Consider the following 25,261-nt stretch of genomic DNA (forward strand, 5'->3'; position numbering starts at 1 on the left):
AACTAGACCTACATAATAGAGAAGAAATATTTTGAGATACTGTTAAGAACAACAAAAAATATTTTTAAAAGAAAAACTATAATATATTGTACTTACAAACTAATTTTGTAGTAAATATCTTATATATTAAAACAGAAAGGATATTTCTTTCTAACAAAATCTTTTAAAGATGTTTATAAAAATTATTTTGAAAATTAATCAATTAAATTTTTTATTATCATTAAAAAATCATTAAAATATTTATATGATTTTAATTTTCGTTCATCAATCAAAAATAAATTTAATTTGAAATTCTAATTATATTTTATGATAATTAAAATTTAAATTAGTTAATTTTCGAAAATAAATTTTATCATGATTCTTAAAAGATTTTCTTAAACAATATTTATTTGTATTTTAAATACAAGATACATACATTCAAAGATATGATGATTAAGTTATGTAAAATTTGATAAACCTTCTAGAGGATGGTCCAAACAAAAAAAAATCACACATGAACAAAGTCAATTCTGTTTTAGTATATAAGATTTCGATGCATTCTGGGATATAGATACGGTATATATGACTCTCTTTTTACTTCATTTTATAAGACTGTTTTTACATAGTCATGATAATGGAACGGGTACCCGTAGAAGTAAAAAATACAGGACAACTGAACGCAAAATATTTAATCTTTTCTGTGTGTGTTTTGTGGGTTTGTTTTTGGTAAAAATGTTTACCACTTTCGTGTTTTTACTTAAATTCAAAGGAAACAAGAAGCGGAAGTACAAGAATTAAACAAACAACAACAAAATACAGACCGGAAAACACACAGACAAACATTAACGAAGCGAAACATCTCAAACACAGCATTGCCTTCACTGAAAGGAGAGGATATCAAGAGGACGCAAAGAGGACGCATGCTGCCGCCGTTGTATGGGGAGAGCTTCGGTTAATCTCTTATATTTTTAATCTCTTGCGCTCAATTATCAGCACATAGAAAAGGATGTCCATGATGCATATAGTAAAAATCCATTTTAGATAACCGGACACTAGAACACCACTGGGCACTAAGATGTAAATCGACTTAAACATAGATGACCATAAAAATCAAATCCAACATATTGCTGAACAGTGAACACAATAATGACATCTTCAAATTCAATAATATTCAACGCCACTCGCTTCGAGAGACACACGCCACGGAACAGCAGTAGTAATAAAAACAAGACTCCAAATTAATTCAACGTAAGGTCCGGATACGCTGCGACGCGCCTAGACAATAACACCGTACATCCATCCTTGGGAGATATCGTGGGGCAGTACACGATCTCATCGCAGCCGTCCGATCGAACCCTCTTGAAATCCAAAAGCGTCGAGAACATAGCAATGAAGAGCACGAGGTGGTTCAGTGCGTAACGCTGACCTACGCACTGGTGCGAGCCCCATCCAAAAGCGAGAAAGTTGCGCTTGAACACCTGGTCTTCTTTCCTGGTCTCGCTAAACCGGTCTGGATCAAACCGGTCCGGTTCGGTGAAGCCTTGGAACGAGGAGTCGAAGACCGAGGGAAAGACGATGGTTCCTTTTGGTATAGTGTAAGTTTTCGTGAGAGGGAAGTCTACAGCTGCCACGTGTGGGACCATAGTCGCCGGGGGTCGGTATCTCACGACCTCACGCGCCACGTTGAGCGTGTACTTCATCTCCGCGAGCTGATCCACGGTGATCAACACGTTGGACTCAGGCGACCATATGCTTCCTACTTCCTCCCTGACTCTCCTCAGTACATCCGGCTTCGACTCAAGCTGTGTAACCGCCCAGAGAAGCGATGACGTGGACGCGTCTTGCGCGGCAAAAAGGAAGTCGAAGAGGAAGCCGCCGATCTCTTCGTCGCCGGAGTGCGGCGGCGGTGGATTTCCGGATGCAGCCTCCGCGATTATAGGCTGCATCCAGAAGTCTATTAGACACTTCGGCTCTTCTCCGGCCGCCATTCTCGCTTTAGACTTTCCCGCGCATACCGCGAGTATGTTGGCTAGCCTCTTCACCGCCATGCGAGCCTTGTGGAAGGCAGACCCTGGGAGGTCAAAAGGGAGCGTCATGGTTCCGAGGTTGAAGATGTTGTAGTCCGTACGGAACCTGTTTTTATCTTCCTCGTCAAGGTAAGGTCCGACAAAAACTGTCTGGGATGTTTCTAGGTTGAGGTCACGGACAAGGTTTCGCAGCGACACCGGACCGTTACAACTTTCCTCCCACAGCCGTAGATGACGGAGGATGATTACTTGCATGAGCTCAGAGTATATGGAGAGTGCCTTGGGGGTGAAGTTTGGAGCAATCTGACGGCGAACTGACTTGTGATCGTCGCCGAACATGTAGATGAAGTTGTGGTCACCGAAGAGCTTCTTGCCGAAGGGATGTCCGACGAAGTGGAATGCATCAGGACGAACGTTGGTGAATATTTGATGAGAAAGCTCCGTGTCTCTGATGTAGACGATGAATCTCCCTACGAGGTAGTTGGCGGAGAGGCCGGGGGAGTTTCCGGCCAAAGCGGATTGCTTGTACCAGAAGGAAGTGGGGTCACGGACGACTAAGACGGCGTTTCCGATGATGGGAGGGACGAAGAGAGGGCCAGGGAGGTTACCTTTTTTGCGAAGGTAAGTGAGTTGCTCGAGGAGAAGGTAGAGAAGTAATGCTGAGATGAGTATGTATGGTGAGAGAGAGGCTAATATGGAAACAGGGCTAACCATCATTCTTTGTTTATTTTTTTAGCTGGTTGTATATTTCCGATGATATTCATGAGTCTCAAAAGCTGAGTTATATACACAAAATGTACAAAATGTCGATAATATAAGAATATGATATATTGTAAGTTGTAACTGTCGACGACGGATGCATGCAATTTTCTGAATACATGTGTGCTGTCCACCAACACGTGTGGATTCCAACCGGAAAGTGGAAATAATACAGAAACGGTAAACATAGACTTTATCTTATATATATATATATTTTGCCAGTGGAATTTTATTAAATGGGTTTATGCCCAACAGAGGCATGATTAATGGGGCCAAAAGAAACGGCCGAAGTTAAAAGCCCAACACGGGCCGAAGAACGAAAACAACTCTATGGACCATAGCCCATACAAGGAAAGCCCGTTGAGGAAGAAGAGACGCATCGCACACCACGTGTCCGATCACCCAGCGATCAATGAATACGTGTTAGAACACGCTCCACCTGCTTCCACCGGAACCAGAAAAGGTCGCGACGGAGCTCCGCCAACGGTGAAGTCGAAACAACTAAAACCGATCAACCAGAGCGGCTTACACGAAGCTCGAACCGAGGAAACAAACTGGCGGATCTGCAAAACGAAGAAGAAACAAACAACCGCCTACAATCGATTGAAACCCTCTGACTTTCTTATAAACTCAATCGGACATCTTTATAGATACGAATAAGCTTGAAGATGCAACATCCCAAAAACGATTGGAGAAAAAACCATCAGAGAAACGAATCGAGAGGCAGTGAACAAAGGAAGACCGGAGACGCAGATCTAGACGGAACCGAGATCAATCCGGAGGATAGCCGGCGAGATCGATGCTAAAGAAGCCACCGTCTCCCGGAAACAAAAACCGGCGAAGCCTACAAAAGAAACCACGGCTTCCCAGAGACAAGCCCGATACCACGGGAGTCAGAATCCGGTCAAACACCGGTGATAGCTTCGTCTCGATCTCATCTCTGGGAAAGATGAGAAGAGAACAGAGAAATGAGAATCGAAAGCTTTTTCTTTTTGATTTTATCTTATATTTAAATTACTTTAGCCTTTTAGTAAAAAAAATCTCTGTACTTTATTTGTCAGTTCCATTTCGTACACGAGAACTTCGAAGTAAAGTGGGAATTGTCCAATTCAGTGTTGGACAAAAAAACTCTAACAAAATAAAAAAGTATTAGAATTTGATTAAATATGTATTGAAATATACTTTATGTTAGAGATAAGTTATATCAGAAGGGTACAACATCCTATTGGCAATCGAAGAAATTCCTAAACTGATTAAGTAGGATAATTTTCTGTTATAGTGATGAAAACAATCTTCAAGCTAAACACCTTTTTGGGCAAACACATCACAAACAATGATAGGAGGGGGGAGTTCATCTACAGCTTTTGTAGTTAGAAATAAATATGTTATCTGCTTTCTATGCATATAAAGGCCGGCCCTTGGACCAAAATGGACATGGCTGAGGCCTTTTACAAACAAAGTTGGTCCTCAGTTTTATAATATATCTTGGTACATGTTGGCAAAATTTAGATGGCCGAATAACTCGTGTTTGAGACTTCAAAATGCATTATTTTTTTCTGTTTTCAACAAATCTTAAACCAATCTATCTATATATATAAAAAAATGTTGGTTTCTCTCCGGTAAAAACACTTCAGTGCCACGTCATTAAGTCAAGTGTTCTGGTCTCGACACGTGTCCGTCAACTCCAAAGTGCTGCGTTTCAATTAATGGGATAAGTTTAATTTGAGCTTGCTAAAAAACCAAGAAGTTTGACTTAGGATGAGTCATACAACAAGACTATTATTTTTTAAGTTGGTCTGTACGAAAAGCATTATTTGACTTAGGTTATGACATGTTTCTTCGTCCTCCACTGAGAAAAAACTGCGGCGTTACTGTTCTCTGTTAGATTTATTAAATACAATTAATGTTTTCATTAATATCACCGACCCACTCATCCAATATGTCTCATTCCATACATCTCCTATCTCATTCCATACATCTCCTATCTCAAGTTGTTGTGGATTTGCACCTATAAATAAGTGAGTTCAATTCAGTGAAGATCATCACTTTTTCCTTCTAAATCATTCCGTAGATTTCTACAGTTTTTTTCGATTGTCGGCAACAGATTATTCTGTGTTGATAGCTGCTTAATTATGAAACAAATGTTGCTGTAGATTTGTTTGATTATCAGCTAGAGTCCGGTTTCCAGTGATTTATTCCCACCAGATAACCAGTCTCCGATCTAATCGAGGAATATTTCGAGAATCTGGGAATCTGGTTCTTATACATCGGTTGAAGATTTTGTTATCGGATTTTATGACAGTTCCGGTATCGCCAAGGATAGATCTACCAGCACCGCCGTAAAACTCCATCCCACCACCGTCGGCGGAGAATCCTGAAGCCATTTTTATTCTCTCTCAAAAGCCGAGAAGAAAGAGAGATTAGATAACTTTAAGAAAACTGGAGAGACTGGGACTCTGTTCTTAACTCTCTCATTAATTGGCGAGGTTCTTCAATTCGTAGACGTTTACTCCTCCTTAGCTGGCAATGCCATATCTAGACTCTGTTCTTAATTCTCTCATGTCTTGCGATTGATAGACTCTACTATCAGGAATAAAATCTCAGGTCTTCGGGATTCTAATCCTAATCTCTCCTCTTAGTTGTTGCAAGTTTGGTACTTTACCTCCTGATGCTTCCTGGTTTGCCAATTTAGCAGATGATTTCTTTCGTGCACTTCATCTCTCGAATCTTCGTCAATCTTCGACAAAACCAAAGTCTGCATGTATTTTCCAGAATTGGCTTTTCCTCTACTTAATTGGGTTTTGATGGGTCTCATCGTGATTCTATCCAATGGGCTAGTAACATGGGCAACTGGTTTCGTTGATATAAAGCTCAGGGCTATTATAATACTAGGATTTTTATTTGAAGTCTCAATCGAATCTGCCCCATTGGGGATGTAATATTTTACACTTCTTTATTTTAATTGAATACCAGCTCTCAAATAAACTGAATAGATAAAGACGCATTTGATTTTCTCAGGGCATTTATTTTAAGATGATGGTGACAAAAATATATATTAAAAAAATATAGTAAATAGCTTCTTTACGACTGTCCGATCATATATTTTTGTTAACTTTATTGAATAGAGTTATTTAGTAATGTTAAATCAAAGCCTGATTCAAAGAAATACAAATACAAAGTAGTAAATGCCAGTTTTGTAATTTGCAATTTCTTTTATTAATAAACATTATTTCTTTTGAACAATTATTTTTTTTACTGAAGCGAACAATAGTTTCCTATTAAGTTATGTATTTATTACGGAAAATAAATTAAATAATGCATTTTCATTTAATCTATACACTGTATACTGTCTGTAAATATTTTGAAAATCTTCGTGACAAAAAAAACTTAATTTTGATCCATTAATTTGTCTTAAAAACATCAAGTATTCATTTAACTTTTAGTAAATCCTTAAAATCCTAAAAATAAGAGAAAATAACAAAAACATGTCACTTCGGTTTCAATTCAAATAGCACCAGACTTTCACGTGTAAGTGCGATAGTTTCCGTCTCTTACCTTTTTCTTACCTCTTCCAATAAAACACAAACATTTTTTTTTTTTAAACACAACTTTAGTGAGCAAACTATTTTTTTTGTGTTCCAAACAAAATAAAAACTATTAGCGCAAAATTTATGAGTTTATATGGTCCTAAACAGGTTTTTGCCCTTTAAGAATAAGAGAACAAACGGTCTCCGACAATCTTTATGTGAGCTTCCAAGTAGGGCTGTTAAATATTTCTTATAAATCACTGGAAGAATATGAAACTTAGGGCTGAGACTTAAATTGCATGTTAATTTTGAACTCAAGTGGTTTTCCAAATAAAGTTAAAAATTGCATGTTAATTTAACTTCCGAGTTAATATTTACAGTACTAAAAACATTCCAAAAAAGTTCAAAATCGTCTACCTATCATACCACCACTAAAAACTCACTATTAATTTTGCGGGGCCACATACGAAAACCAAAAAGAATTGTCATATTAACCCAAACAACATTTAAAAGACAAAATATAAGGATCAGTTCACGGACTCAAGTTTCCTACTTTAAAAGGGCCAAACACTAAAATTGAGATATAACAAATAAATTATTTAGATTTTACTATATAATAAATCACTGACATTAACTAAATGTGATTTTTTAAAATACTTTAATAAAAAAAAATTTAACTGAAAATGATATAATAGCTCAATCGTGGTAATATCATAGAAGCAAAAAGTCAAACAAAAATTATTTACAAATTAACTAACCAATAATTTAAATTAATAAAATAGTATATTTCATACGCACATTTTGCAAATGTGAACCAATTACAAAATTATATAAAAAATAATAACATAGATCACAAGTAAAGTATAACCCGCCGTCGAACCTAGTTATACATAAATAAACCTAAAACAAAGAGAACTATGGAAGTTATGTACATACATGAAACACGTTAAACTTAACTAGGACAATAAAGTTTAAAACAAATCAGATTAATTAACCTAAACATATGAAAAAAAATCTTAACTTCTCTCTCTCCAGAATAAACCCTCTCTCTCCAGGCGAAAAAAGTAGATCTGCTTCAGCTCCGGAGCGGCAGCGCGTGGAAGCGCGTACGGCGTCCGGAGGCGTCTTCTCTTCTCTCATCTGCTCGTTTTTCGTTTTGCTATACCGTGGTCTCTCTCACTTTCTCTGCTTTGTCCGCCGCTCTGCATCTGGAAGGTTTCATAGGTCGCCTTTGCTGCAGGAAAGATCCGATCTTGCCAAGCCTTAGCTAGGTGTTTGGAGTGTCGACGCGTGATAGTTGAGAGTTTCTGGCGGTGTAGTCGGCTTTTAGGGTTTGGCAGGAGGTTCCTTAAGCCTCTTGTAGGTCTGGTGGCGTGTGGAGGCGAACGGGTTGCTCATCCTTCTGTTCTGGTTGCAGTCATCGTGTGGCTAAGGCTACGTAGTGGGTAGGAGGAGTGTAGAAACGGTTATGTCGTTCTTCCTTGGCGTCTTGGTTTAACGCTTGCTGTCTTCTCTCTCCGTGAGAGCTCTGGAGGATCCGATTATCTCAGAGGCAAGCTCTAGCCCTTGCTGTCAGCGTGTGTCGAAGTTTGTGGTGTTGGCTCGTTGTTTGCGGCTTCACAGCGGTGTCGGAGATAGTCGTCTATGGCTTCTTCGAGGCAGTGTAGTCACATCTCTCTCAACAATTTGTTATCTTCCCGGCTTTTGGATCCAGTCAACTGTGGGAGTCTCGTTGACTTGCTCCTATCGGATTGTGCTCTCAGTTGTGGTTGTGTGTTGTCTTGAACCGTGCCACCGGTTCGAATCTTTGACGTCAAAGGCTTAACCTTTCCTCGGTTCTCGAGGAAGGCGACTGGCGAGGAGTCGGGTGGTCCTTCTGGTCAGAGGATTTCCCTATCCTTGGTGGCTCAGTCGGCGTTGTGACATATCCCTGTGCCGCGAGTTTATCTCTCGGTAGTGTTGCAAAGCTATAGTTTTTGCAGGTCTTGAGAGTTAGCTAGATCGAGTAGCAGCCGTCATTCCGTTCCCGTCTTCCTGCATTCCGTCCTTGGTGAGGGGTCTTCATCGATCGCTTCTCTTTGGGCGGCTTCCGGCTTTGTAGAAGATTGCACATGCGGGTATGGGGCGATTTTCAAAGGTGGTGTTTGTATCCCTTCTTCTATACTGCTTGTGCGTTAATTGAAAGTGATGATTACAAGTCTGAAACACACCGGGAGCTAGCTACTCTGGAGACGACGTGAATATTCCCGGCATCTGAAGCAATGAGGAGAACCTCACCTAATCGCGGTCATCGTTGAAGGTTGAGAACGGCATCCGAATTTCCTAATGATTCTAAAACGGGCCACCGGAACGTGCCGGGTTTAGTGGGTGGGCGAAGTTGGTCATGTTTATGTTTTGATTTGGGAAATTTTTGTCGGGCTTGTAATCGGACCTTAATACCCGTTATCGGGATGATTAATATATATTTAAAAAAAAAAAAAAAAAAAACATATGAAAAACAATTACACCCCTTATCAAATTCACGTGCCTCTCTTCCAGAAACACATCACAAACAATGATAAAATCACACACTTCACTTTAACAAACAATAAATAAATCTTTTAAAAGAATATTGTTACCAAATCAATTTAACGGCAAGTCGGGAAACGCTGCAACACGCCTCGATAAAACCACCGTGCAACCATCCTTAGGCGATATCGTGGGACAGTATACAATCTCATCGCAGCCGTCTGATCGAACCCTCTTGAAATCCAACAGCGTCGAGAACATTGCGATGAACAGCACGAGATGGTTCAAGGCGTAACGCTGACCCACACACTGGTGCGGACCCCATCCAAACGCTAGGAAATTGCGTTTAAACGCCTGATCCTCTTTCCTAGCCTCGCTAAACCGATCCGGATCGAACCGGTCCGGTTCAGTAAACCCTTGGAACGAGGAGTCGAAAACCGAGGGAAAGACAATTGTACCTTTTGGGATAGTGTACGAGGTAGTGAGAGGAAAGTCTTTAGCAGCGACGTGTGGGACCATTGTGATTGTCGCTGGCGGTCGGAATCTCACTACCTCACGCGCCACGCAGCGCGTGTACTTCATCTCCGCGAGATGATCGACTGTTATCAACGCGTTGGAGTCATGCTGCCATATCCTCGCGACTTCCTCTCTCACTCTTCTCAGGACCTCCGGATGAGAATCAAGAAGTCCAACCGCCCAGAGAAGCGATGACGTGGACGCGTCTTGCGCGGCGAAGAGGAAGTCGAAGAGGAAGCCGCCGATCTCTTCGTCGCCGGAGTGCGGCGGCGCGGGACTCTCCTCGACGATGGCTTGCATCCAGAAGTCAATCAAGCACGTCGGCTCTTCCCCCGCCGCCATCCTCGCTTTCGACTTTCCCGCGCAGACGGCGAGTGTATCCGCCAGCCTAGTCACCGCGCGGCGAGCTTCGCCGAAGGCGAACCCTGGAAGGTCTATCGGTAAGGCCATGGATCCGAGGTTGAAGATATTGTAATCCGTACGGAACATGTTTCTTGCTTCTTTGTCAAGGTACGGTCCGACGAAAACTGTCTGAGAGGTTTCTAGGTTAAGTTCACGGACTAGGTTTCGCAGCGACACGGGTCCTGACTCGCCGGAGAATGTTTCCTCCCACCGGCGTAGATGACGGAGGATAACTAACTGCTGGAGGGTAGTGTAGGTTGAGAGTGCTTTTGGGGTGAAGTTGGGAGCAAGCTGGCGACGAACTGATTTATGATCCTCACCGAACATGTAGATGAGGTTGTGATCACCGAATAGCTTCTTGCCGAAGGGATGTCCCACGAGGTGGAAAGCATCGGGACGGACGTTGGAGAAGATTTGGTGGGAGAGCTCTGTGTCTCTGATGTATACGATGAATTTTCCGATGAGGTAGTTGGCGGAGAGGCCGGGGGAGGTTCCGGCCGTTGCGGATTGCTTGTCCCAGAAGGTAGTGGGGTCAGTGACGAGAGAGACGGCGTTTCCGATGATGGGAGGGACAAAGAAAGGGCCAGGGATGTTACGTTTCTTGACATGGTAAGAGAGTTGCTCTAGGAAAAGGAAGAGAAGCAATGCTGAGACTATGTATGGTGCGAGAGAGACTAATATGGAAACAGATATAATCATCTTTGTTTGTGATATAATTGTTCTCCAAGAGTCGGTTCTTGAATGAATTTATGCTGTGTAGTATATATATGCAAATGGTTGATAATTTTTTAGAGAAAGAGGGGTTTGCTTTGTCTTCTTGCCTTAATTTCTTTTGTCTTTCTTGGTGTTCTTGTGTTGTTTGGTGTGTTTTGAAGAATTTTCTAAGAGGTTTTGGGAAATTGGATTGAAGCAGTTTGCAATAGTATTGGGACAAGAAGACTTTCAGAATGTCTTCTCTGATCTTCATATTTTGTGTTCTTATAGAGACTAACAAGGGGGAAACATTCTGAATTCACTGCTGTTTGATTTGAACGTGATCTTGGCGTTTCTATTAATATATTGCGTTGTCAAAAAACTTGGATCTGCGAAAATTTGGGTTTTTTCAATAAATATTTTTTTTTAGTTTTGATATCAACAGATGGTTTGTTCTCAAAGAACTAATGCAGTGTTTATTTCAAAAGCTCATTGACCTTCCAAAAAGAATGGTTTGGATGCTAATATCGTATAAGGTTAGCGACTTTATATTATTAAAAAGGAATTTGATTTCAGCCAAGAGAACAGTGCAAACTGTATTTTCTCAATTTTGTTTGAATGGTAATATTACACATTGTTTAGACAACTAAAGCTTTTCATGTTCGTTTATATATTCAAAAGGAAAAAAATGGATAAGCATAAACAAATCGGTCATATACATGCAGACTAATTTAAGAAAAGCATTCCACAAGAATTTCTGATCTAGTGTTAATAATAGTAATAAATAATAACAATATGAACTGTTTAAGCGTGTCCGAACTGATAACAATATAAGCACCTGCATGTGTCCAGCACAATTTCTAGGTTATGCACCTCCCAAGTTACGTGCAGCGCAATTCGAGTAAGAATTGAAGTTATTTATTCCAACCAAATCACATAAGTGATAAACTTAGTATAACAGCTGCATTTGAGTTTTCTGAGACTCAAACCCCGATTATAAACTTAGTATACGACATAATCTATGCATTAGTTTTCTATAAAAACTGGTTACTCCGTTAATTTAAAAGGAGATCCAGTCTTTTTCAACAAAAGCTGCAGACTTTGTCGATTTTATTTTGAACAATCACATTTTTACGATTCTTTTCATCAAAATCTTCCCCCAAACAAGCAATGGAATACAGTAAAAAATCCTATTTTCTTTCATAATCTTCCAATTTTGTTTATATTACAAGGTCAATGTGATATAATATTTGCTAGACGACATTACACCGATGTTACAAAAAAAAATGCATATTTATGTTTGGATACATATAGTTTAGTATATGAACCAAATTTGGAGTTTTATTACAACACTAGCTATTTTTTCAGTATTTCCTCCGTTTCATATTAAGTATCGTTGTAGAGAAATTTTTTCGTTACAAAATAAGTGTCGTTTTCGATTTTCAATGCAAAATTTATTAATTTTATGCATTAATTTATTTTTCTATTGGTTGAAATATGGTTAGGTGTATAGGTAATTGTGTTTTTATATAGAAAATATACAAAATTAATTGTTTCTTTAATCTGTGTGCACAGTGTCAAAATCACACTGAAACAAAGAGAATCTATACTAATAAAAGGGACATTTTGAGGCTCCGTAGAGCGTCTACATTAACGAAAAAAATTCTCCCGAAATATGACATGTGGCATTATTATTTAAAAAATAGAAAATAAATAATAAGGGAATTTGCAATATAAGAAAAAATATATAATAAGTAAATAAACAATATAAGAAATAGAAACATTGCATTAAACAATAATAAGTAAATATACAATATAAAGAAAAATAAATAATAAGTAAATATACAATATAATAAATAAAAATATTACATTAAACATCTATCATAATATTATCATTTGATATAAAAACAAAAAAAATTAGAATAAGTAAATATACAATTGAGAAATGGAAAACTAAATTAAACATCTATAAAATAATAACTAAATACAAAATATAAGAAATCGAAATATTATACTAAACATTATCGTATTAAACATTATCTTATTAATAGAATAAGTAAATATAAAAGATAAGAAAAATAAATAATAAGTAAATATAGTATATAAGAAATAAAAATATTACATTAAATATATATCGTAATATTATCATTGATATAAAAATAAAAAATAAGAAAAGATAAACATTAAGTAAATACACAATATAAAAAATGGAAAAACTATACTAATAAAATGGACCTTTTGAGGCTCCATAGAGCGTCCACATCAGCGAAACAAATTCTCTCAAAATATGACATGTGTCATTATTATTTAAAAAATAGAAAATAAATAATAAGTAAATTTGCAATATAAGGAAAAATATATAATAAGTAAATAAACAATATAAGAAATAGAAACATTGCATTAAAAAATAATAAGTAAATATACAATATAAAGAAAAATAAATAAAAAGTAAATATACAATATAATAAATAAAAATATTACATTAAATATATATCTTAATATTATCATTGATATAAAAATAAAAAATAAGCAAAGATAAACATTAAGTAAATACATAATATAAAAAATGGAAAAACTATACTAATAAAATGGACCTTTTGAGGCTCCATAAAGCGTCCACATCAGTGAAAAAAATTCTCCCAAAATATGACATGTGGCATTATTATTTAAAAAATAGAAAATAAATAATAAGTAAATTTGTAATATAAGAAAAAATATATAATAAGTAAATAAACAATATAAAATAGAAACAGTGCATTAAACAATAATAAGTAAATATACAATATAAAGAAAAATAAATAATAAGTAAATATACAATATAATAAATAAAAATATTAAATTAAATATATATCGTAATATCATCATTGATATAAAAATCAAAAATAAGAAAAGATAAACATTAAGTAAATACACAATATAAAAAATGGAAAAACTAAATTAAACATATATCTGAAAAATGTAAAGTTAAATAAATAAAAGTAAATTTACATTATAAAAATATTACACTAAACATCAATTATAATATTAGAATAAGTAAATATGAAATATAAGAAAAATAAATGATAAGTAAATATACAATATAAAAATACCAAAAATACATTAAACTTTTATCTGAAAATATATAATAATGTAAATAATAAGTAAATATATAATATAAGAAATAGAAATATTACATTAAACATCTATTGTAATATTATGATTTGATATAAAACAAAACAATTAGATAAATAAATATACAATATAAGAAATAAAAAAACTACATTAAAAGTCTATCTGAAAATGTATAGTTTAACATTGTATTATTTTCAAATATTTTTGTAAGTAAATATACAATATAAGAAAAATAAGCATAGAATATAAGATAATATTTTTTATCACATTAAACATCTATCATAATATTATCATTTGCTATAAAAACAAGAAAATTAAAATAAGTAAATTTATAGTATAAGAAAAAAAGGTAAAATACAATTAAGAAATGAAAAGACTAAATTAAACATATCTCTGAAAAATGTATAGTAAAATAAATAATAAGTAAATATACTATATAAGAAATACAAGTATTATATTAAACATTTACCGTAATATTAGAATAAGTAAATATACAGTATAAGAAAAAATACAAAATAAGTAAATATACAATATTAGAACTGGAAAAACTAAATTAAACATCTATCTGAAAAATGTATAGTAAAATAAATAATTAGTAAATATAGACTATAAGACATAAAAATATGGATCATCTTTTTGGAGAGTTAATCCAAAAATGGAGGACCACCAATTTGCGTGGATATTATGGTATATTTTGGAAAGTTCGAAACAACAAAGTTTTTAGCAATTTGGATGTTGATCCAAGAGATACGCTTAAACTACCGGAATTAGAATCAACACTTTAGGCGGAGGCACATGTAACAAATTATCAGAGGGTTGCAAATCAAGTACACGAAAGAATTGTACCAACATTATCAGAAAAATGGTGTTTCATAGATTGCCCATGGAAAGATAAGGAACAATTCTCAGGACAAGGCTGGTACATCACTTTAGCTGGTTTTGATGGATTGCTAGGGGCACGGAATGTCCGGGCAAGTCTTTCACTTCTTCATTCGGAGGTAAAACCGCTAATATGGGCAATGGAATGCATGAGAAATTTACGGTAATTTCAGGTCACATTTGCGACAGATTATTCTCAATTGATAAAGATGGTTTCGGAACCAGAAGAATGGCCAGCGTTTGACAATTATCAGGAAGACATTAAACTCCTGAAAAGAAGCTTTCTAAACTCAGAGATCGTTCATGTACCTCAGACAGAAAATCAAAAGGCGGATAGCTTAGCACGCCGTGCTAGGAAACAACCGTCTTTCGTCGTTCACATGGACAAAGTTACCGGTTTGGTTTACAGAGTCAGCATGAGTTTGTAGATGATTGATGTAAAAAAAGACATAAAAATATTAGTATAAAAATAAATAATAAGAAATATTATTATGATATTTTATTTTTATTCTAATATTATAATATATTTATAATTTAATATTATGTAATATTTTAATATTATTGTTAGTAATATTAATCATATAGAAATGTTATATACTATAATAAGTAAATATAAAATATAAGAAAAAATAAATAATAAGTAAATATAGTATATAAGAAATAAAATATTATAGTAAATATATATCGTAATATTATGATTGATATAAAAGCAAGAAATTTATAATAAATAACTATACAAAATAAGAGAAGATAAACAGTAAGTAAATATACAATATAAAAAATAGAAAAACTAAATTAAACATTTATCTGAATTAAACATTTATTAAAGAGTTAAAATACATCTATGCTATAAGGTTAAATAAACTAGACTTAGGGTTTAGAGTTATGGGGTGGAGTTTTGTGGATATGATTTCAAAGTTTGAAAAATAAAAAAGAAATATTAAAATTTTCAAAATAAAATGGGTTATTTTGGTCATTTCCTTATTGATGACTATTTTGTGACAAAAACTTAAAAACGACTATTTGAAAGAGTTGCCCTACAAATTAAGAAAATTTAAATAATAAGTAAATATATAATATAAAAAATGAAAAACTATATGAAACATCTATATGAAAAATGTATAGTTTTCTGTTTTTTTTCTAAAGAAATTACAATTCACTCAAACATACAATTTAGAATTTTGTTGTTGTTCAGAATACAACGTCCAAATGAGTAACTATATAGTTATCATTTAAAAATCAAAATAGCTCTGTGTGTATCGCTGGTTAACTCATAGTATAAACTAATCATGGGAAGCTTTCTTTACGTACATGACAATAATACATGCGGATACGACGTCAACCATAAATATGTACTCTGAGTAAACGTGTAGGATTTTAATTGTGTTTACGTAATTACTTGGTGACTTAATAGTTTTCTATAACCCTTCGATTACGCAATCATATATTTTATAAATAATTGCAAAACGTTCAGTTATTCTTTTGACTATCTGGCTTCGGGTTGAAGTATCTAAAGCACAACACAAATTTTTGTTGTTGATAACGCGGGTATCCAGCTGGCCAAGGTCCAACCGACTAGTCCTCTGGGAACTTGTTTACTGGCGCCACACAGATCCAGTTATTCGCAATGAAAATTAGATATCTATGTCGACTGGCCACACAAACAGATAAATCTGATTTTTTTAGGTTTACACAGTGTTTAGCAACTTTCTAGGCCCACTGCACCACTCGACCACGGTTGTGTGGTTACCGCTCGACAACGGTTGTGTGGTTAGCACATTACAACTTTGTCAAGAAAAGAATCACATTACATGATTTCTTTTAATTCAAACATTCTTGCGTATTGGTTTTTTTTCTATTTTATTCATTCTCTTTTGAATACGTAATTGCCTTTCAACTTTGAAGAATCACTTGGTATTATGAATTTATGATGATATCTATTAGTAGTCAATAATGAACGTTATTAGCTAAGGTAAGAGTTGATGTCACAAGAAAGAAGAGCTAATGTAAGAAGAGTTCAGGTTTAAAAGAGAAGAGCTCTATATCTTTCCATATTTGACGACTTTCGAAGTTTCTAATCTATTTTCTTCATGAATCTTGAGAATTGTTTAGATAAGGGTGGTCAAAAACAATCATATCCTAACATTATCGGTTAGGATATATATCACAACTCTTGTGCTGCTGTTTTCTTGAGACTTGAAAACATTTCATTGACGACTCAAATGCTTTTAGAGAGAATTTTTGTAGTCTTAGAAGCTGAGCTATCTCTCAAGTGCCTTATGTTTTATTCATATAACTAAAAACAACACTGGGCAGCTAAAATGCTGTACTGTATACCCTCATAGAACAAGCTTAAGGGTTTACTTATAACCAGATTTTGTTTAACAATCCCAAATAGCAACAAAAACATACAATACAAGGCAACTTTCATATGAATCTATTTCTGTTATTGGTGTTTTAGTCAGTAATTCTTCTCTTCTACTCAGTAACTTTTGACCAAACAAACGCTACGCCACAAAGAAACTTCACAAATCCTTTAACGAGAACATAAAAAAAAAGAAAGAGCAACACTTAGCAAAAACAACAGCTGAAAAGTATGTCATGGTTTTTATCTTATTCAAAGAGAATTGCTAGCAAAGAATAACTTCATAATCCTGAACGAGATCATAAACAAAAGAGCAGCACTTTGTGTTATAACCAAACTAAGTTCTGTAATGGATTACACCAACATAAACAACAGCTTTTGATTCCTTGCTGACCTGCAACAAAAAAAATCATTCCATCATCATTAACATTCTAATGAGAAACACAAAGCTAATGTTTAAACACACTTACTTACTTGTGGTTCGGTCACATGCCACTACCAAGACGACTTCTTTATACCCATCAATTCACCTTTATTAGCCAACCCACGGAAACAGATCCGAGACATCCGAAACAGCTCCGTCACGGACCTAGACCGACCAGTGAACACACACCGATTCCTTATCCTCGTGAACGCACTGTTCCTCGGCAACTTCGACAGCTTGTAACGATTCTTCTCCCTCATTTCGCTAGGGAGCTCCGGATCTTTGCAGAACGCCTTGTAGAGCTTCCTCCTCAGCTCGAACCTCGCCGCGAGCAGCCTGCGCCTGTGATCGGCGCTGTTTCGCTTCACTCCTTGCTCCGTGCCGCTGTGCTTCGACGTCGTCGAGATTTGTCTGGTTTGGATTTGATTGAGATAGTTCGGGGATTTGATTTGGGAGAAGGAGCGTTGGCAGTAGGAAGATACGTTTGTTAGGAGTCCTCGGAGATTGGCCATTGGTATCCGGAGATTTAGATCGCACCGCCGCGGGATTTGGTTAGGGTTTCTGTCGGAACGATTCAGAGCGCTGTGCTTGCTTCTTCTTCTTCGCAAATGGTGAAGCTGGTTTTGGGCCTGCTCAATTTGGGCTTAGTTGGGCCATGTTATTCTGAATACTTTTATTTTTGGTTTTGACTTTTGAGAGTACGGTTTCGTTTCGGTTACACCATCTCCCACCCATATCTATTTGTTCTCCTATAATTCCCACAAAAATAGAATAACTCTATTATAGGGTAAGTTTTGCTCCAATGGTTTCGGTTAGACCTCGACGTTTTATCCAGACGCGAAAACCCCCAACCGGAACCGCGGATTTCGGTTCGGGTCTGGTTCATACTAGAGATCCAATCGGATACCCGGAATACTCAAAAATTCTAGTATATATTAGATATATTTGGGTGTTTGAGTATATATTTGGTATTACAAACTTTTTTCGAAGTTTTGGGTTTTGGTTTTCAAATATAGTTTCGGTAAAATTTTATATTTTACTAAATATAATTCAGGTATTTGAATAAAATTTCGAATATTTTTAGATCAACATGTCAGATATACCCAAAATTACATGTATTTGTAATTACATGTATTTGTATGTATATGAATATTCATAAACCGAACCGATCCGATCCGAGAAGAACTAACCCAAATCTGAACCGAAATTTTTTAAATACCTAGTTAGATCCAAATGTTTAGAATCCGAAAGACAAACCGATATGAACTGACCTTAACCTGATCCGAGAATCCAAATGCGCACGCCTAGATTCAGTGGAAGTTTCTGACAAAATCTTAAAATATGATAAACAATCTGCATTTCTAATGTACCAAATCTTTTAATCATTTCTTGAAATTATTGAAATATATATATATATATCTTCCATTATTTTATCTTGGTTGTCTATGTCAATGTTGTTTGTCCAGTGGAGTTGAGTTTTCAATATTTATTTTCGTGCTGTCTTGGATTTCTTGCTTGAGAGACTCCAGCACTTTCTTGAACTCATCTAATGTGACTTCATGAGTCTCACACTCTTCTGAGCTTCCAGGCCATTGTAGACCGATCTGAATCTCCCTGAACCTGTTGAATGTCTCCTCCACTTGCTTCTCAGGATGTCCACTAAGATACTGGATTATAGCCTTGAGACATAAACAACACTTGACAATAAGCGAGAAAAAAAATGAAAAATGGAATTTAAACCTAGTTAAAGGGATTATATATATGACTTGCCTGGTAAAGAGGACGTCTTGCATCTGTTATGACTTCATCCTCTAAACACTTACATTTTAAAGCCTCTTCAATGTTTCCCTATATTTTAAAAAATTAGGTAGAGAGAGTGAAAAAAGTATACGTACGTAGTTTTATTTACGTTGAAAATTAATTTAGAAGCAAACCAAGTAGATCAACATCTCCACAAGCAACATTTCAATCTCATAAGCCTCATGACCTCTCTCTTCTTTTCTTGCTTTCTCTAATGCTCTCTTTAATATCTCCACTCCTTTTGCTTCTTTTCCACTCATTTCCATCTTCACAATGTCTCTCTGCAAGAAGGAGAATAATTTGGGTTTTGATGGCTGCAAATTTGATCACACAATGAAAAAGAGAGAGAAGATTTTGTATGTAATTAAAGCAACCTGAAGCAACTCAAAATCCGGCTTTTCCTTGGAAAGCAAGGATTCAAATTCGATTTCAGCATTTGCAAGGGAAGAAGTATCAACACTATATGAGTGCAAATCAAGCAATCTCTTCAATGCCAACTTTCCTCCTCGAATAGCCCCCATTGAAACAGATCTTGAGAGGGTATTCTGAGCCCTTCCACTTCTTCTTGAAGAAGCCTCCTTGCTAGTGTTTTTAACATTATCATCTCTTCTTTTTTCAACAAGGCTTTTACGTATACTATTTTTGCTATCTGGAATATCAGTGTTTTCGTTATTCTTTCTCCATAAACGATGGTATATGTACTCCCAAGCAACATAGGCACCAGCAAGGGCGAAAACAGGTGCAACTACTGCTCCATACTTTGTCTTCATGGTGAACTTGTTCTTGAACCGATCTGTTTGTTTGATTCTTTGTGGTTTTGAATGTCAAATATTATAAAATTCATTCTTTGAAAGTTATTTTTATACATAAAGAATACAGTATTGTAAATGGAAGAGGAAAGTATTATTCTAATATTATAGTCTTGTATCATAGGTAAAGAGGTTATTATACTTTAACCGAGGAGGCACTCGAACAAAGAATATGTTGCCATGGGTGTTTTCCATGTTTCCAAAACTTTGGAAAAGAATAATATTTTCTTGATCTTAATTCCTAATCAAACTAAAACATACACTAGTCTCCGAACTTTGTCACATCAAATAGAGAAACCGTACTTGCTTGTTTAAGCAAAGAAGCAGTGCCGGCCCGGAATATCCAGTGGTCTAAACCAAAATAAAAGAAATGTGGCCTTTAATTTATTTTCAGAAATTTTGAATTTTATTTATCATTATTATATTTTTATTTTATATAGGAATAAAACCAAATATAAGAAACCAAATTTATGTTATCTTTTAAATCAAACAAATATAGCAGTTTAGTTGTGATTGCTATAAATTTTAACCTGGATTTTTGTTAAGTTATTTTACAATTATATAAAGAATCAAGAAAATCATAAAAATATAAGGAAAATGCATTACTATATGTGTTTGAAATATAAAATATGACTGTCTTTAACTATGATAAGTTAGATAACAATAAATGATAGTTAAAATGAAATATATATACATGATTATTAGCTATACAAAAAGACACTCGGAAAGTATGAGAAAAAGGAAAATAACTAAATATTCTTTAGTATCAATTATATCTAATGAGATTCTATTGAAAGAAGACACCAAAAAAGTATGAAAAAAGGAAAAGGACTAAATATTACATCTTATACTAAAGAAGATATAAAACAACCACTTATGATCATTACACACGTTAAGATTTTGTGGCCTTAAAAATGTTAAATATAAATGTGGCCTAAAGCAACAGCTTCACCTGCCTTATGGCTAGGACGGCCTGCAAAGAAGTTTGATGACTTTCTGTCAAACTGAAGTTACTTCTTTCTGAAGTAACAAATTGATGCTTTCGTGTTGGGAAACTAACACGAACAAAAATTTAAGAACGAAATACAACAGAAATGTATTGTTAATTTTTTTACTCATGAGAAGAGAAAATGGCTTCTACCTTTTTTCTAGGCCATACGCAGAAACTTACACTTCCTTTCTCTAATTTTACCTCCACAGATAAACCAACTCTTAGATCTCAAAACCCTTTTCTTAGTTTCCCCTCCAATGGCAGTCAAAGCGGCCGTTTATTCATCAGATCACCAATCATGATGGCTAAATCAAATAGCAAAAGTGAATATAAAGGTGATAAAAAACTCTTAAAGCCGTTAAAAATGGTGGCGGGAGCATCCCTTGCACTTGCTTGCGCCTTAAGTATCTTTGGATTTAAGATAAATAATATGAACTATACTGCGGCAGCAGCTGCGCATCCAAGCGCCGCGGACATGATATCCGGAAGCCAACTGCAGCCTTATCAGCGTCTTTTGGGATGAATCCTTTGCCGGCAAAACCCATTCCTTCTCAAAGACCATTCAATCTTCACAAACGTCCTTCTTTGCCTTCAAAGGAAGATATTGATTCCATCAAGGTACAGTTTGCAAATTTCAAAATTCACAAGGACGATCTTTTTTTTTTTTTTTGAACACAACTTTCATTAAATTTCATGCCAAGAGTTAGGTGAGTATCATAACATCCTCAACCATACATAAAGCTTCTTTAGCTAAGGAATCAGCAACAACATTTTGAATTCTAGGAATCCAGTGAAAAGGAAGAGTAATAGATGGACGATTTTTCTATTTTTCTATTTTATCTTTCTTATTATCCGAAAAAACATATCTAACAATATAAAATAAAACATAAAGTAATTCAAGAATAAATTTATTAAACTGAAAATTTTATAATTTAAGTTTGTTCTCTATCTCCACACACACACACATATATATATATATATATATAATATTGATATACATGATAGACTAAAAGAGAAATAAATATGAATGCGCATTGTAACTTTCTTACAATGTCAACGTGGTCTGATTTTTTAACATCTCTCTTTGTTAGTAAATCAAAGCAGGATTACATATAAACGTTAGTAACACAACAGTTATTTATATTCTTCGTCTTTTTTTTTCCAATAAAACTCGTATAATTTTAATATTTTAAACAGTAAGAAGCTTTGGAAACGTCCAAAAAAACTATTTTAAGAGTATATTTCACCATATTCAAGTAATGCAAGCCTATAACTTTATAGCCACAATATCAATCAATTAAAGAATAATAAACAAAAGAAATTTTAACGATTTCTTTTTAAAATGATGGAAAATATTAGATGGAGGCAGTGCAGAGGATGAAAGAAGGAAAATGCGAGGAGGCGGTGCAGCTCCTTCGCGACATAAACATGCGATACAAAACGAGCCTGAGGCCGACTTCAACGTTCAGATGGCTCTAGTTGAAATTTTAATATTACTGGTGATTATTTTTATTTTATTTACTTTCATATAATGTTATATGCATGTACCTTTATTTTCCATATTTATTTGAAATGTCATTTCATGTCTTAAATATTCTTTTCTATATATAATTAGGGGTTTTTGCCTAAACTAACTCATAACTTGATTTTAATCTCAAACCTATACCCAAACTTGAATCAAATGCAAAACTAACATAAAAGCCTAGTGAAATTACAGCTCAACCTCTTGTGACTAAACAAAAAAACATAAGCCATTTTTACGAATATAGCCCCAGTAAATCGTCTAAGTCATCTGAGTCGTCTGAGATGTTGGAAGTCGCCTGGACTACTGAAGTGTAAGTAGTCTGGTACCAGTTTATTTTAAAAATAATTTATAAATCTTGTAAAAAAATATTTTGATGCGTGAAAAATAAAAATCAAGTAATTATAAACAGTTTTAGGTGATATAAATTAAGATATGATAAAATTGATTTGTTTTGAAGATAGATGGGTGGAAGTAGTGAATCATAAAATACTTTGGTTTAGGAGTTTGGCAAACATATGTTGTAATATTGTATGTATTGTTAGGGTTAGATTTTGGAAAACTAAAATGTTTTTTTCAAAAATTAGTTTTCACCTATATGTGTTTATTTCTGTGTATAGTAAACACTTTTCAAGTTTGATTTGGTTTTATGAAGTGTTTAATTAGATAATTAAGTTTAGGGGTTATGTTTAGGGTGTGGACGACTTATATTTCAGTCGTCTGTTGAATAATTTACCCAGACGACGTATATTTCAGTCGTCCACATCGTACCGAACCTTTAATTTTACCAATGTACGTTTTAACCTAACCGGATCATTTTACTCGGACGACTTACATTTCAGTCGTCTGGTGAAGAAATTAAAACAGACGACTTACATGTAAGTCGTCCAAATATTCCCGCCTAAATTTTTTTAAAAAAATTATTTTCCCGCTTAAATAATTTAAACCAGACGACTTACTTGTAAGTCGTCTGGAAAGTCTTCTATTTTAGTTTCCCGCTAAAAATATTTAATTTCCCACTAAAAATATTAAACTCTTCTGGACGACTCACATGTAAGTCGTCTAGTTTAATTTCTTCAACAGACGACTGAAATGTAAGTCGTCTAGGAAGTCGTCTGAGTGATATCTTGCATATTTCTAATGTTTTATCCATTCACCCATGTGCATTTTGATCATATAGATTAGGATTTAGCCATGTTTAGGTTGCATTTTGCATACATGAGTCCTTATCAGGTATTGGAGTACCACATGGAGTTCTTGGAGACATTTGGGTGCAATTGGAGTCCAAAAGAAGTGTTTAAAGTGATCATTGGGCGAACATCTTACCGGAGTGACCAGTCCGGAGCGACACCGTCAAGTCGCTCTGATCTCCCTATCAGAGCGACCTTACCAGAGCGACAAGGAAGAGTCGCTCGCGTTTTGATCACCCGGAGATGCGAGAACGAGTCCGGAGCGACCTCTCGCAGCGACACAGCGAGGTCGCTCCCGAAGCATGGAGCGACTACTCGGAGCGACGAGCGGAGGTCGCTCGCGTTTTCATGTCCGGAGCGACCTCTCGCAGCGACACAGCGAGGTCGCTCCCGAAGCATGGAGCGACTACTCGGAGCGACGAGCGGAGGTCGCTCCGCGTCTTATTCCTGCTCGAACTTATGATTTCTCAAGGGCCTTTTGGTCATTTCATGATGCACGTTTTTATTTTCTAAACCTATGTTTTAATACTCTGTAAGCCACCAGGAGACAGATCATCTTTGTTCTTAAGAAAAACCACCAAAAACTCTTGGAAAATCATCTCTTGAATCAATTGATCAGTTTTGTTATTGAAATTCTGTGTTCATATATTTATTTTCTTTGTGTTTCTCTACATGATTAATCTGAAATTCAGCATGGGTTTAAGAGGAATCATGGAGATTAATGAGTAATCCTCCTTTGAATTCATGGGTTAGGGAGATTAAGGGTGATTAGGTTAGAGCTAGGATGTTTTAGTGTAGATCATTCATATTTCCTTGCTAGCAGAGTGAACCTAATGCATCTTCTGAGTTGGCCACTCAGTTGTTGATTCTTAGGCATTTCTCACCCGAAAGGTGTTCGAGGAAATGCCCGAGACAACTCTTCCTAGCTTTTAGCATACTTTGCCAAAGACATTTGTTGTTAGAGGTGCTAAGAAAGCCATTGGACTTGCTAGTTATGATTACTTTCATATCGTTCAACCAAAGACATTTGATGCTTGGATTGTGTTAGTAAATGAACATTCATCTAGACATAGAGTTTGTTTAGGATTGTGTCTAAGCTTAAGGTTGATAGTTTGATTGATTGTTTGCCATCCTTAGTTCGAAACTTGATCACCCGATGTCTAACCCCTATATCTATGAGTTCTCTTTTCCCATAGTTAAGAGAGTATCATTTAGTTATTCCTTTTAGTTAGTTATAGTTTAAAAACCCTTTTAAAAACCATTGGTTGCACTTGGATTAAGTGATTACTTGCATTCTCGGTGCTTTCACATCTCTCAGAACTGGTTCGACAATCATTTATACTACAACATTTGTCTTAGGAGCCTTGAAAACTCTTAACATCAACGAGTCAAAAATATTTAACCTAATTGGATTTTTTGTCTCCCTATATAAAGAAAAATTTACACATTCTCTCTCCTCCTCTCAAATGGCTGCAACAAAAATGTAATGTTCATCATTCTAAAACTCTCCAACCTCTCTCTAATCTCTTTGACTTGAAAACACCAAACTTTATATGAATTTTTCAGTTTTGTCTCATGTATTTCTTACTAATCTATCTCTTTTGCAGGTTTTTAATCAAATGGTACTCATCTTCCACTAATTTAAAGGTAGATCTATTAATTTTAGATATGTATTTTTGTGTGTTCTATAAATGTAGATTTATTTAATCTTCCCCTCATTTTCTCTATTTTTAAGTCATTTGAACGTTTTTGGATATGC

The 25,261-nt window shown here is 35.3% G+C and overlaps 4 protein-coding genes across 5 annotated transcripts; all 4 read right to left on the reverse strand.

The window, feature by feature from the left end:
- Window positions 1-1,049: 1,049 nt before the first annotated feature.
- Window positions 1,050-2,797, reverse strand: LOC106432759 (cytochrome P450 710A1-like). Its single transcript, XM_013873602.3, has one exon. The coding sequence runs from the start codon at window positions 2,721-2,723 to the stop codon at window positions 1,218-1,220; it is 1,506 nt and encodes a 501-aa protein (XP_013729056.1). The 5' UTR covers window positions 2,724-2,797; the 3' UTR covers window positions 1,050-1,217.
- Window positions 2,798-7,747: 4,950 nt separating this feature from the next.
- LOC125585615 (cytochrome P450 710A1-like) lies at window positions 7,748-10,647 on the reverse strand. The gene has a single exon (XM_048755006.1). The coding sequence runs from the start codon at window positions 10,415-10,417 to the stop codon at window positions 8,915-8,917; it is 1,503 nt and encodes a 500-aa protein (XP_048610963.1). The 5' UTR covers window positions 10,418-10,647; the 3' UTR covers window positions 7,748-8,914.
- Window positions 10,648-16,989: 6,342 nt separating this feature from the next.
- On the reverse strand, window positions 16,990-17,820 carry LOC106432770 (ribosomal protein S14, mitochondrial). Of its 2 annotated transcripts, none has more exons than XM_013873613.3 (2): window positions 17,237-17,820; window positions 16,990-17,160 (listed from the first exon to the last, which is right to left on the reverse strand). In XM_013873613.3, the coding sequence occupies exon 1, from the start codon at window positions 17,700-17,702 to the stop codon at window positions 17,262-17,264; it is 441 nt and encodes a 146-aa protein (XP_013729067.1). In that variant the 5' UTR covers window positions 17,703-17,820; the 3' UTR covers window positions 16,990-17,160; window positions 17,237-17,261. The 2 variants fall into 2 exon arrangements, with proteins under 2 accessions (XP_013729067.1, XP_013729066.1); XM_013873612.3 differs by having other exon boundaries at window positions 17,241-17,815.
- A 632-nt stretch (window positions 17,821-18,452) lies between these two features.
- Window positions 18,453-19,902, reverse strand: LOC106432762. The gene is made up of 4 exons (XM_048755007.1): window positions 19,365-19,902; window positions 19,125-19,271; window positions 18,961-19,038; window positions 18,453-18,869 (listed from the first exon to the last, which is right to left on the reverse strand). The coding sequence occupies exons 1-4, from the start codon at window positions 19,758-19,760 to the stop codon at window positions 18,639-18,641; spliced, it is 852 nt and encodes a 283-aa protein (XP_048610964.1). The 5' UTR covers window positions 19,761-19,902; the 3' UTR covers window positions 18,453-18,638.
- Window positions 19,903-25,261: the final 5,359 nt, after the last annotated feature.

Source organism: Brassica napus, chromosome C4 (assembly GCF_020379485.1).
Source record: "Brassica napus cultivar Da-Ae chromosome C4, Da-Ae, whole genome shotgun sequence".
Taxonomy (NCBI): domain Eukaryota; kingdom Viridiplantae; phylum Streptophyta; class Magnoliopsida; order Brassicales; family Brassicaceae; genus Brassica; species Brassica napus.